The sequence below is a fragment of the Haemaphysalis longicornis genome, unplaced genomic scaffold, assembly GCF_048455015.1.
Source record: "Haemaphysalis longicornis isolate Haplotype H1 unplaced genomic scaffold, Haemaphysalis longicornis Haplotype H1 scaffold_12, whole genome shotgun sequence".
NCBI classification, from domain to species: domain Eukaryota; kingdom Metazoa; phylum Arthropoda; class Arachnida; order Ixodida; family Ixodidae; genus Haemaphysalis; species Haemaphysalis longicornis.
In genome coordinates this window covers 33134281-33147062 of record NW_027526225.1, presented here as the reverse complement: position 1 = coordinate 33147062, position 12782 = coordinate 33134281, and the positions used below count along the sequence as shown (strand labels likewise).

General features: G+C 45.3%; 1 protein-coding gene across 2 annotated transcripts in view; it reads left to right on the top strand.

Annotated features, from left to right (window-relative positions):
* Positions 1-12782, top strand: part of LOC144162553 (receptor-type tyrosine-protein phosphatase kappa-like) — a 616238-nt gene that overhangs the window by 588537 nt on the left and 14919 nt on the right. For both annotated transcript variants that reach the window (XM_077693141.1, XM_077693140.1), the window contains exons 31-33: positions 6913-7012; positions 7104-7180; positions 9885-10013. In XM_077693141.1, coding sequence (XP_077549267.1) covers positions 6913-7012; positions 7104-7180; positions 9885-10013 — 306 coding nt within the window. The remainder of the gene's footprint in view (positions 1-6912; positions 7013-7103; positions 7181-9884; positions 10014-12782) is intronic.

Below are 12782 nucleotides of genomic sequence, written 5' to 3'. Positions count from 1 at the left end.
TATGGCCTAGGCGAAACTTTCTTTCTAGTGTGTCTAACTGGTTTAGTGCGGAAATACAGCCTGTGGTTAGATGGAGCTGTCTTTGGACTATGAACAGGACAATGGTGGGAAGTCATTCAGATGTTCTGGAACATCATGCAAGAGTTAAAATCTTTTTTCTTCGTAAAAACGTTTCGTGGTGAAGTGATGATAGTCTGTTGACTATTTACCTTATTGATATTGCCTGTATAGGTGTTCATGTGGCTCAGCAGGAGTTCGGTACATACTGTTCATGATATGTAAAAGAATAATTTGATAGAAGGAGAAACGTCAAGTTGAAAAGGGGGGTAGTAAGAGGAGGGAAACATTTATTGCTTTTAGCAGCTTCTGGAACTAGTTTCTGTGTACACGCAGCGCGAAATAAAATATAAGATAATAATTCAACAACCTCAAGAACGGTGGCACAAAACGGAAGAAACTCCCAAGAAGTCTATAGTTTTCCAACCACACGATAATCAATTTTAGTAAGATGCGCAGTAAAAGAGAAATGCCGGAGTTGAAAGGAGGATATACACTTTGCATGCATGTACAGTTCTGCAGATTTGCGCTTTGGTTCGTAGCCTCCACCAAAGGGAAAGACCGAGAAAGAGAGAAAGAACTGCCGAGTCCCACTTCCAAAACCCGCGTGCCGGTAGTCGCCAAAATCCACGTGATCCTCAGTGCAACGGCGGCAGCAGATGACATATCTTGGAAGATGTTTGCTACATCGTTTGGAAAATGTTTTTCGCAAAACGCACATGAAGGCGTTCATTGAGGCCTTCTTAACAGAACCCTAAAAAAGTAGGACTCAATTGAAAAGTTAACCTGTCCTATTGATTAAACTGAAGAAATTGTTATGTACAAATACCTAATAAAATCACGGTAGTCTTTTTTACATGGTTGCACAATAACCTGACACGAGTGTTTCTACATTTGTTGCCCATTTCGAGTCATTCATAGCCGCTTCAAAACAAACATTATCTCACTCACTTTGAGTATTCGAAAAGCATTGGGGAGATGACGCAATATGGTTTAAAATGCTCCTGTTTTTTCTGTATCGGGTTCTAGTAATCAAAAAAATAAATAGTTGTCACAGACTGTTATAAGGAGGTTGAAATGTCTTTGTGTGGACTGTAACGTACCTAAATATACAACATTTGTACGCCACCACATCAAATATTTATGTTACAGTCAAACCCGACTATATCGAACCCGTTTACATCGAAGTATCCTCTATATCGAACTATTTCTGCGCACGGAATGTATTCTATCAGAATGTATAGCAAAAAGTACGCTTACATCGAACAGAAATATCAGCAACTACCGATATATCGAACGCCAGCGGCGCAAAAGTGCCCCCCCCCCATAAGTTGGCTTTCCCTCGCGAAGGAGGACAAACCCGCCGACACACCCTCGAAAAGTGGTTTAGCCCGGCGGTTCCTGTGCAGCTCCTTCACCTCGCTCTCTCTTCCTCGCTCTCTCTTCCTCTCTCTCTCGGGCTGTTTCCGCGTCGGGAAGCCGCCGTCGACCCCCAAAATAACAAAGATCCTGGCCCTCCCGCCTCATTTGCTCAGACAGCCAATCACAGGTTGTTGTCACTCCAGTTCTCTGGTCGCTGGAGAGCCGCGCGTTGTTCTTTTTGCTGTTTTTGCGTTCGAAGTGTTCGAATTGTCGGCATGTGTTGGACTTGTACTGTGTAGCCGTGATGGCTAGCGCGAAGCGACAGAACTTGCCTTTCGCCGTGAAGCTGGAAATTATAAACAGAGTGGGACATGGTGAGAAGTAGTCCGTCATCGGCGCGGCTTCGCGGCGACGACGCGCTTCGCAGTCGACGACACGCTTCGACGACGAGCTTCGCTGCCAGCTTCGCAGGCAGCCAAGCTGCTTAATAGAAGAAAATTAAAGACTACTTGGTGCGGAAGTGAGTTTGTTTCATTAATAAAGAGCTTTCATAAACGGTAGGTGCTTTTATGCTGTCCAATTCTTCAGCATGCATATATCAAATTATGCCATATATCGAATTCGCGGGCAGTTTTTTTCGAGCAGTTCGATATAACCGGGTTTGACTGTACTTGTTTAACATGTGAAAAATAAGCCTCTTATGACGTTATATCCTGCAAAAAGATATCTTTCTTCTTCCTTTTCTCTTCGTTTTTCTAGTGCGCCTAAAAGAGAAATCACCTAAAAGTTACTCCATCGCACTCTGTTCTCCTATCTTCGCTCCTGCGTTTTAAGAATGCGGAAATAACACCTTTTGCTTGTATTATTGATAGTTTCTCATTGAGAAATAGCATAATGCCAGGGAAGTGCGGTTAGTTTAAAACTAAATCAAAACAAAAATTGCACTCTCCTATTCTTCGTCTACGATACTTCCACAAGCTACGCTGCACTGTGCATTTGTGATCACAACATGGCATGGTTACGTCAGTAACAGCTACAGGATCAACCAGTTTTGTACAAACGAGAATTTCTTTCAAAAGCAAAGCTGTTTAAGCTTTTAGTTTCGACGCGCGTCTGTGACAGATGAAAATATCAAGAACAGATACCAAGCGCACGTGAGCGCCCGTCGTAAAGAAAGTTTGCACGTGGGCTTGCACCACGTCATGGCTCGAAAACACCAAGAAGAATACCCAGAACACGTAAGCTTGCGCCTCGTGAGGAACGCCTAGCGTTGGCCAGCTCCATCTTCGGGAACACTCTGTCCAACGTTCGTGGTGTGATCTCTCGCGTGCTGCTGTACTCGCCAGTTCACGTGCGTTCACACTTGATGTGTTTGGCAGAGACGCCGAATTCGCGCTATCGACGCCGAGTTCCTGAAGTTGGTTTTCACGGGTTATTATGCGTGCGAGCGCGGTCCACTCTGGGAGAGGTGAAAACGTGCGGTCTCCGACGAAGGGAGAGGGGCCGCCGGATCTCGTGTTTCTCCCGCCTTGCGTCGCTAGTGCCAGCAGTAGATATTTCTAAAGCAAAGCCTTCTACATCTGCCAGCCAACGGTTCTTCTGTGCCTTGCAGAAGAACAAACTCCCAACGCGGCGGAGCAGGTTGTTAGAGGGGGGGTGGAGGAAGGTTTCAATCATGGAGCCCACTGTAGATGGCGGGGCGAATTTCCACAGCGTTCCCCACGCGGAAGCGCCTGCTCACAGGCGGCGGCGTCGTCTGCTTTGTCGTCTGCTGTAGCTACGGTTGATTTCGGTCTGTTTTGGCGCTGCTGCGGGTCTATTTCACCTGCCTTTGCACGGCTTGATTAACTTGTTGGACAGTTCCTCCAGGGTAACTCGCACAAGACGGTATTAAGTGGTGTTTCCGTAGACATGGTAAGGGTTGTTTTGCAGGAACGAAATATACAACCCACATACAGACATGTAGCCGCTAGAGAAACACTACCTTTTCCGCACTATTTGCCGAATGTCTCTCCCTTTTCTAAATTGTTGAATACCAATTCGGTTGTGTTTTGAGACGTATTACAATAGACGAAAGGAGCAAGTGGGTCTGAAAAATAGCGATTATAAAACTTTCCTCAGCTTTCTTGCAATTCTCAAACTTATTAAACTAACTTGTTTCAATCGGTATAAATGGGAATCACTAATCTCACATGCCGAATTCTTTCGGTGTCTGCGCTTGTGAGCCCCAAGCTTGCACATCAGAATGGCGAGATTTCGCTGTCTCACCCTTCGAAAGACGCTCCTCTCTGTTTTTTTCTCCCGACTCACAACCGGGATACAGTGACGGCGTCCGCCGCTCTACATTGGCGTGGCCGACGCTGCTGCGGCTTTTGGGACGCCGCCCCCACGATTTTCTGGTAACGGCTGGCAGAATCTCAGGTTTCGCTCTTTCTAACCCACGTGTGGTAATTCAAGGGACGGCGCATGGGCAATTGTTGGGGGTGTTCTTTGAATGTTTGCTTTCCAACCACCTTCACAGCGTGGATTGGAGCCAATTCTTTTTTTTCTCACTTATCAAATGTGAGCTAATATTTAATGACTGCATTTCACTACCAAAAAAAGCGACGAGGCCGAAGAAGAAGAGACAAACAAGACACTCGCAAACAAGAGACAAACAAGTTTAAGTCTATCGAGTGTTCTGTATGCTATCTCTTCTTCGTCCTCGACCCTTTTTCGCTTTTAAAACACTGTCCGTATATACCAAGTAGCCCAAATTGCTGTCTTAAGCAATTTGGCCGGATTACGCAATCATTCTTAATACGTCTGCCTGATGGTTTGGTTCGGGTTTCACTACTTGGTCTAAGTACATATATCCGCTGACCGTTTCCAATCCCTCTCCATCTTTTTCACACCGTTCTGCTCTCCCGAGGCTATTGAGAATTACTTTAGTTTTGTGCACATAATTGTCAGGCCCACGATTCTACTCTGCTTTTCAATTCGTGCTTTGCGATTGGTGTTCCGAGTTACTTTGCAAGGAAAAGTTATCAGGAAATCTGGGGATTCTGAGGTATTCTCCATTACCCTTACGCCCGCCTGTTCCCAAGCCAATCTTCTGAATGCCTCTTGTAAACACGCTGTGAATCCCCTTGGAGAGATTGCGTCTCCCGGTGTGACGCCCTTTCTTGTATGTATTTTACTGCTATCCTTATGGATTACTATGGTTCCTGCGGACCCATTGTAGATTTCCTCTTTTATTCTGACGTAATGCTCGTCAATACCCTACTTCCACGATTCCGGCATGAGTGCCGAGGTTTCGACCGAGTCAAATGCTTTCTCATAGCCTATGAAGGCTCTATATAGGGGTTGAGTATACTCCGCGAATTGCTTACTGCCTCATTGATCGTGTGAATATGTACCATTGTTTCATAGCCATTACGAAACCCTGCTTGTTTATTAGGTTGACTGAAGTTTATGGTGGCAGAAATTTAGTTAGCGATTACCGTGGTAAGTACCTTGTAGGCGGCTGACAGTAAGCTGATCAGCCTGTAATTTTTTGAGTTCTTCATGTCACCTTTCATATCTTTAAGGATGATGTTTGCTTTCGCACAAGAATCCGGTACACTTGAGCTGATTAGGTATTGTGTATACTGATGTGCCAGTTTTCTTGTACACTTTTCCCGCCATAATTCAAGAGGTGTAGTGTAGTGTAATGCAATCCCCACCACGTGATGTGCCCCCTTGAATTTCTTTCAGAACATTTTTTTGTTTTTTCTACCTCATCTGAACTACTCCCCCTTCGCTGTTATCAAGGATGTCGCCTCTGCTGTACAGATCTCTAGCAATCCTGGGCTACTTTAGCTATTTTATTCCTATGTGGGATGACATTGCCTTCCTGTCTTTATGTGCACACATCTGATTTTTCCCTATGCCTAGACCCCTCTTCACTGCTTTCAGGCTGACTCGTTTCTTAACAGCATGCTCAATCCTCTCCATATTCATACTTCGGTGTGTCAGCTGTCTTACACTTATTGAGAAACTTCGAATGCTCCGACATTCTATTCTGTCAGGTGGGGTGGAGACTGCCATGCTTTGCGGTTTCCTAATTTAACATTTCCTCCTCTGGAAAAGTTTACCACTGTCCTGCCAAGCAATCGTACCTCCGACTACTTCTATACACTCCGTAATATTGCATGTAAGCATGTTGTTAACTTCGCGTGTCGTAAACTCTGCTTCGTGGGTTAAAGCTGAATATCAGTTCTGCAGCGCGATCTTGAATTCTGCGACTTTCCCGCTTACTGTTACCTCATTGATCGGCTTCTTTCGGACTATCTTGTTACGTTCTCTTTTAAATTCTACCCTAAATCGAGATCCTACTATACGGTGGTCACTAGACCTCACCCATCTCAGCACTTCCACATCCTGCACGACGCCAGAATTATCGCACGGTATGAAGTCTACGTCATTGTTACTCTTCCCATTTGGTGTCCTCCACGTCCACTTCCGGCTCTCCCGTTAGTGGAACAAGGTTTTTATAATGGGTAGATTACGCCGTTCTACAAACTCGACAAATAAGACACCCCTGTTATTCTTACAACCCAGATCATAGTTCCTAAATGCCTTCTCAACTGCCTACCTTAGCATTCAAATCTCCAATAACTACGGTATACCGTGCAAATACAGTATACTGTATAGATACAGTATACGATACTGCGGTATAGGGTTTACATAGTGGAGTAAAGGAACTAGTACGGCTAGAAACCACGCCGGTGGAGCACAGTTCAGCGCCTTTATTATATTACTGACAAGGAACCTTACCGAGTCATTATGGAATTTTGTTTACTATTTATTTATTTGTTATTATTTTTATTTATTTAGAATACGTCAAAGGCCCCTGTCGGGGTATTACATGAGGGATGGGCATAATTAGCAACAGATTATCGATTCAACAACAGTCTTAAATAGATGTGGGTCAGACTGGGCATTGCGAAGGCAGGCAAGTTGTTCCAGTCTCGGGCGGTTGCAGCAAAAAGGAGCAAAGATGAGCAGCAGTTTGTGTTGGCGGAGGATAAACGGCTCGGCGATGGTTTGTATGGCTGGATAATCGATGAGCAGGCAAGATGGCTGGAACATTAAAAGAAGCGTGAGAAGATTTGTAAAAAAGACACAGTCGAGATATACAACGACGTGATTGCAGGTTGTTGAGGGGGCGACGAGCTTTAAGTTGGGAAACGCTGGAATGATAAGAGTACACAGAGTAGATGAACCGGGCTGCGCGATTTTGTACAGGAGCGAGTAAGTTAGCTATATGTCAGATGCCTCCAGGTAGCTCTAATAAAACCCACAGACATGTGTTGTTCCGATAAGCCCAAGGCCTCTTCATGCTATTAAATGATCGTCGCTTCTAATTTATGTATTGGCCACCTCCCTGAATTTTCGTACTACATCTGAGCCACCATAAAAGAGATCCGATTATTTAAAACATCTTTGTGATCCCATTCTTTATTCCCGCAGGACCTCAAGCGGATATGTCTCCTTCCAGGTACGGAGGACTTCAGAAGCGCTCGCGACGCTGAAAACGCTTCCAAGAATCGCTCGTCCGAAATACTGGCCCGTACGTTGCCCAAACCTAGACATTCATCTACGTTCTGGTGCTGGCAACTGTTTATGCGAATCACATTTCAAATTCTACGCCGTCTTTCCAGGTGACAGTCGGAGGCCCCTTTTGAGGGCAACATCTGACGGTTCGAAGACGGACTACATCAACGCCGTATACGTTGATGTAAGCAACCATCGCTTCCAGCAAAATGACTTCTATATTGATGCGAAAATGGCAGCCGTTTCTCAAGGAGGCCGTAGCTCCAGCATATTTTCAGATGTTTTCTTAAAGCATGATACTAAAGCCTGATAATCGTGCTTCAAATTTTCTAACCTCTTTGGGTCACATATTTTTATCTAGCGTATGCGTATGGCAACCCAACGCCGAACAATGCAGAGTCGAGCTAAATGTAGTCACATCGTCAGAAATAAGGGTTTTGTTTTGAGAAAACATATTTGGTGATATTTGTTCAGCCCAGTGTTTGTACCAAGTTACCCCTTCTATTTTTTGTTGGGGATCTGCCAGGTGCGTTAACCGGTATTTTTTCACTGAAAAATTAGCAACTACACCGCTGCTTATATATCGTCCACTGCTTGTATACTTTTCTAATAGACAGTATTAAAAATGTTTTAAATTTTATGGTTACATTTCCCCTTAACATCCCTTTCGAAATCAGAAAAGTAATCAAATGGCCTCGCACAAAACACACTGCTGGTTTCATTCCGCTTCCCAACGTGATTTGGCGCCAAGGTAGTTAAACAATTTTACAAAATACCGGGGCAGGAAACATTCACATACATGTCAATGCAGCCGAGCGGCTACACAGTAAAGCTGTACGGCTTCCTCAGAAATTCCCCAGGTGAATTCGTCCTGTCCATGACTTCAAGTTGTCGATCAATCCGCTCTCGCGCTACAAGCAGCTAGCCTCCTCGTTAGCTGACTTGGCAGAGGGACTGGCCTGGATAGGCAGTGGTCCCGGGTTCGAATCATCGACCAGGAGAAATTTTTCTTCAACTGCGAAGCTTCCGAGGTTTACCTTTGTACGGATTACCTTTGTAGCCGTATTGCTAATTTGAGGCAAACGTCAACTTTTTCTTCACAGAAACTTACCCCACTTTGGGGATTTCCCCTAAACCTGGTCACTCAAAATAGCGTTGCGCATTGAAATCGAGGCATCGACGGACGCCCGTCTGGTCGGGAAAGACATTAAAATACACAATAAAGAAGATGCCGACCACAAGAGAAAATAAAGCAATGACGGTTTGGCACCCCGACTGCGAGCCTTGTTCACACTAAAGCCAGAGAAAGAAAGCTAAGAGTTTAGGAAGGCTGAAGCGCGTGACCTAAACACCTTGTCTAGGCGGGGGGAAGATTGTCGTCTTTGTGGTTCAGAGTGTTTTTGTTCCTTTGTATCTATATAAATTCAACATACAGCCTAGAGGTGTAGTCCGTCTCGGTGGCGACAGCGCGTGCCTAACCCCAGTCTATCTCATGGTATGCACATGTTACAGTCTATCTCAAGGTATCTTATCGCATATTCCATGAAATATACTGGGGCAAGGTGCGGGTTTGTTGCAACCGAGAAGGACTTCCCCTCTAGGCTATCTTTAATATACAATGATACAGACGAACAAAAACACTCTCAACACCAAGGGCGGCAATGTTCCCCCTGCCTACGCAAGGTGTTTAGGTCACGGGCTTCAGCCTACTTAAACGCTTAGCTGTCTTTCTCTGCATTTATAGTGAACAAGGCTCCCGTTACGGTGGTCGAAAAGTCATTGTTTTATTTCCTCTTGGGGTCGGTGTCTTGTTCATTATGTATTTTATGTTGTGCCTTATATGTATTCGGGAAAATATTGTCACAGGGTGGTTATCAGTGTGGAGTGACTCAGCTACGTAAGGTGCAATCCACCCAAAGTGGGTAGGTGCCATTGCTGAGGGGGAGGCGGGCAGCCCAGCCAGCTGCAAAAGAAGACGCCGCTCTGGCGGACTAGAGAATGCACGAGCTGAACGACCTAGAGGCCTTCCTGAATCCGCCTTCTAGATTATCTGTATATAACTTGTGCTGTACTGTTCACTCTCTACTTGTACTCTGTACTTGTACTCTGTACTTGTACTTTGTACTCTGTAACTTGTACTCTGTACATAACTTTTGGTTAGATCCTTTACCTGGTCCACAATATTATGCATAAAACCATTGTTTCGAGCATTCTACAAAGAAAACGTTTTCAGCAGTAGTAAAAAAACAGTGCAAAGAGGAACGACAGAAGAAGCATTGCAGAGAAACGGAGCTTCGCTGCAATACTTCCTATGTCGTGTGAAAGCAATTTTGCAGAACTGCCGAAAAAATCACTTTGAATTGTGACACCTTGTAAAACATGATAATGCGGCTAAAACAACGTACTTTGTGGAAGGCCCAAGCTGGTTCTACAATCGTGGACGATTAAAATGGGAACAAAAAAATATGACGCAGAACACGCAGAAATGAAAACAGAGGCCGTGGAGGTCCAACAACGGCGTTCTATTGGCATATTTGAAAATCCAGCTTTCGAAACTTTGTAACTGTAATTAGGCCACAGTTTAATTGACGTGAATGGGGAGAAAACACCCTATTTTTGTGTTCCGGTCAATATTTTCGGGATCGCCTTTGACGGAGAGAGAGAACTCTTTTATGTGGGCTCAAGAGGTCAGCTCTGATAGCGGCAGTGCTTGCTGCGCAAGATGGGGATGATTACAATGCAGTGAGTGAGGTGTGTCAATGACTGCATAAATTTCTCCTATCTGAATTTCAGTCATCGTAATTTGTGACGTACCGGTATTTAATTTAGCTTGCTATTTCTTTCATTTTTGGCCTTAAGAAGTCAGTTGTGTTTTTCTTCTCCCGCAGGGATTCAAGAGGAGGAACGCATACTTGGTTACACAAATGCCGCTGCAGGAAACCATCGACGACTTCTGGGAGATGATAGCAGGCAGCAGAGCCGACACCCTCGTCACGCTTGGGCCCCTTGAAAATGAGGTATGCATGCCGCGAACACATCTATTGGGTGAAAACCGGTATATTAAAGCTGTAATTCAATTTTATGTGTAATTCGAACTGCACCATTTTGTGCGGCCACGCTGTATAGAAGTACGTAAATAGCAGATTCTGTTTTCAACGTGATTGGCTAACGGCACGGGAAATTCTAACTGCAACCAACCGCACCGGCACCTTAGGGCCTGGTAAACAGCAGGGACACGCACCCGTTGCCTGCCCATGAGACCGTGTCGACTTCGGAACGGGGAGAAGAACGGAGGCAGGAAGTAAACTCGGCTTACCCAATTTGAAAGCTACATGGCGGAAGTTCTGTAAGGCGTGTTCTTTGCACAATACGTTGATGTGGCCGCGAGTTCATTGGTATATGGTGCGCTGTCAGATGCGCACATATCTCAGGTCACAAGTGCATAACCTGCCACACGCAGTCACTACGAGGACAATAAAGACTGAACCCCCATGCTTCTGTGCGCTGGTAAGTCATGACTGAGTTGAATGACGACCGTGTCTTCCCTTTTGAATAAAGCGATAAGAGTCTTTTCGCTTTATTCGAGCGAAACGGGCTGGTAGTAATCTTGAAGGAAAAAAGCAAACTGAAATACGGGTGTTTTTCAAGTAACAAATTTTGGTCATGCTTTGTTTTTGTTTTTCACTTTCTTTAGTTCAAACTATAAATTACTTAAGCCGAGATGGCATCCCATTTGGTTAGGATTAACAAGCTTTCTCTGTATATTCGCTTTAAAGGCCTGCTGAATGAGTTACATATATCGACATAACCTATTTTAACATCAATCGAAGAAACCTATTCTTACCCAAAGAAACCTAATATAACCTAATAATAGTGAAACCAAGTAATCGAAGCGGCGTGTCCTTATTTTTGTTTTATTCGGTCTGTGTCAGGTTCGAGCTGCTTTTCCAGAAGGATGTACCAACTAGACGGATCAGAGCCATTCGAATAAAACATTGTTGTGCTAGATGTTCCGAAATTTGCTCCGTATGAACACTATTGGAGTCCTGCGGACATTACCGCTTGGGCTTCTCGAACAAATACTTTTTGGTTGCTTCCGTGTGATTGTGTGAGTTGTAGCAAAAGGCAGCAATTACCAAAGGCTTTTTTACTGCCGCATCATGTCGCGTCACGTTATCCGTTCCAATGGCATTTTGACGCATATTACACCGACCGGCAGACTGGCCGCAATTAACAAAGCAGCTTCCGCACAGAGAGAGGTCTCCTTCGCGTGCAGATATTCTAACCGCGTGCCATCGCATTCACTTATCATGGGGCAGGAATCAGGCCATTTCTTGTTTCACTTTTAGTGGGCCGAGTTAGCGTTCTGGTTAGAACAATTGGCTACTCCTCTCGCGGCCCGACCCCTCCACCAAACGAACCAAATTTATCTTTTCTTAACAGCGGCAGCCATTTTGGTACTGTTAGTGTTAACGTCGACGAGAGCTTCAGCTTTTTCTTCTCTTTGATGAGGCATCTATTTCTTTCGCCCTAGTAAAGCTATCTAGGTTGTTGCATCGACGTCCATGTGGTTACTTTCTAAAAATTAAAGCAGTTCCACTCAAAGGGAAAATGGTCAGAAGTGCAGAGCTGTGATTATTCCACCATTGGGGCTGCGTTGCCATTGACCGCTCATTGCTACCAGATCTCACGTACTTCTACTCCCTGTCTCACTGCTCAATTGAATAAGTGAACAGAGGTGTTGTCCAATGCAATTCAAATTTCTCCTCCTTTCCGTGCAAGCGCGCCCTCTGCCTTAAGCAGCACGCGCGGCAGTTGTGTTCGTGTAGTGATTTATTTCATCTCGCATGTGCCGGAGCCTTACGGCGGAGGTTTCAACACGTCGTTTCAAGTGCACAGTACTTAAGGTTCCTGCCTTGTCATTATAGTTCGTTCGCTGTCACGCTCTCGACCCAGCGGTACAATCAGGTGGCGTAGCCACATAACTGATCGAAGCAAAGCCCCACGGCGTAGCGGGATAACGTACCCAAAACAGAGGCTTCGTAAAACAACCGCTTTGTAACATCATAACCGCTCGAAACTCCTCAACCGCTGGCACTGGTCAACGTCTCCCCTTGGTTTAGAGCAAAGAAAACTACAGGTGCATTTCATGCAACATCTGTGTAATTACCCGGCAGCCCCCGCGTCCCCCGCTACAAAATTAGGAAAGCCCGTTGGGTTGGTTTTACGATACTAAGCAAAAATAGGTGGCCGCTTAAAACGACATGTTCAAAACTTCGCAGTAAGGCACTCGCACATGCAAGATGAAAGAAACACAAGAAGAACAGAACTCCCGTTCCCGCTCTTGCATGCAGTGGGCGGGCGATCACTGTGAAGGCCGGAAATTTGAATTCTATTGGACAAACCTCTGCTGAAATTACCAAAAAAGGATTGAGGCAGGGAGGCGAACAGCATGAGGGTAGGTAGCAGTGAGTGGATAGCGGAGCCACAGTCTATTATGGCGATTCACTGCTCTGCACTTCCGACAGCTTCCTCCTGAGTGGAACGGCTTTATATTTTAAGTGCAGTGCACTTTAAGGTCCCGCATTCTCGTCGTAGCTCGTTCGCTGTCATGACGCCTCGCCACCGCCGCACTCAGGCAAAGTAGCGACACGACGGACCCAGACAGAGCCACGCGGCGTGAACGCGTAACACAGAAGCTTCGAAAAGCAAGCGGTTTATATATTGAAAACCGTTCGAAACCCCACAACCGCTGGCGCTTGTTGTGTATCTCCCTGTGTGTGTCG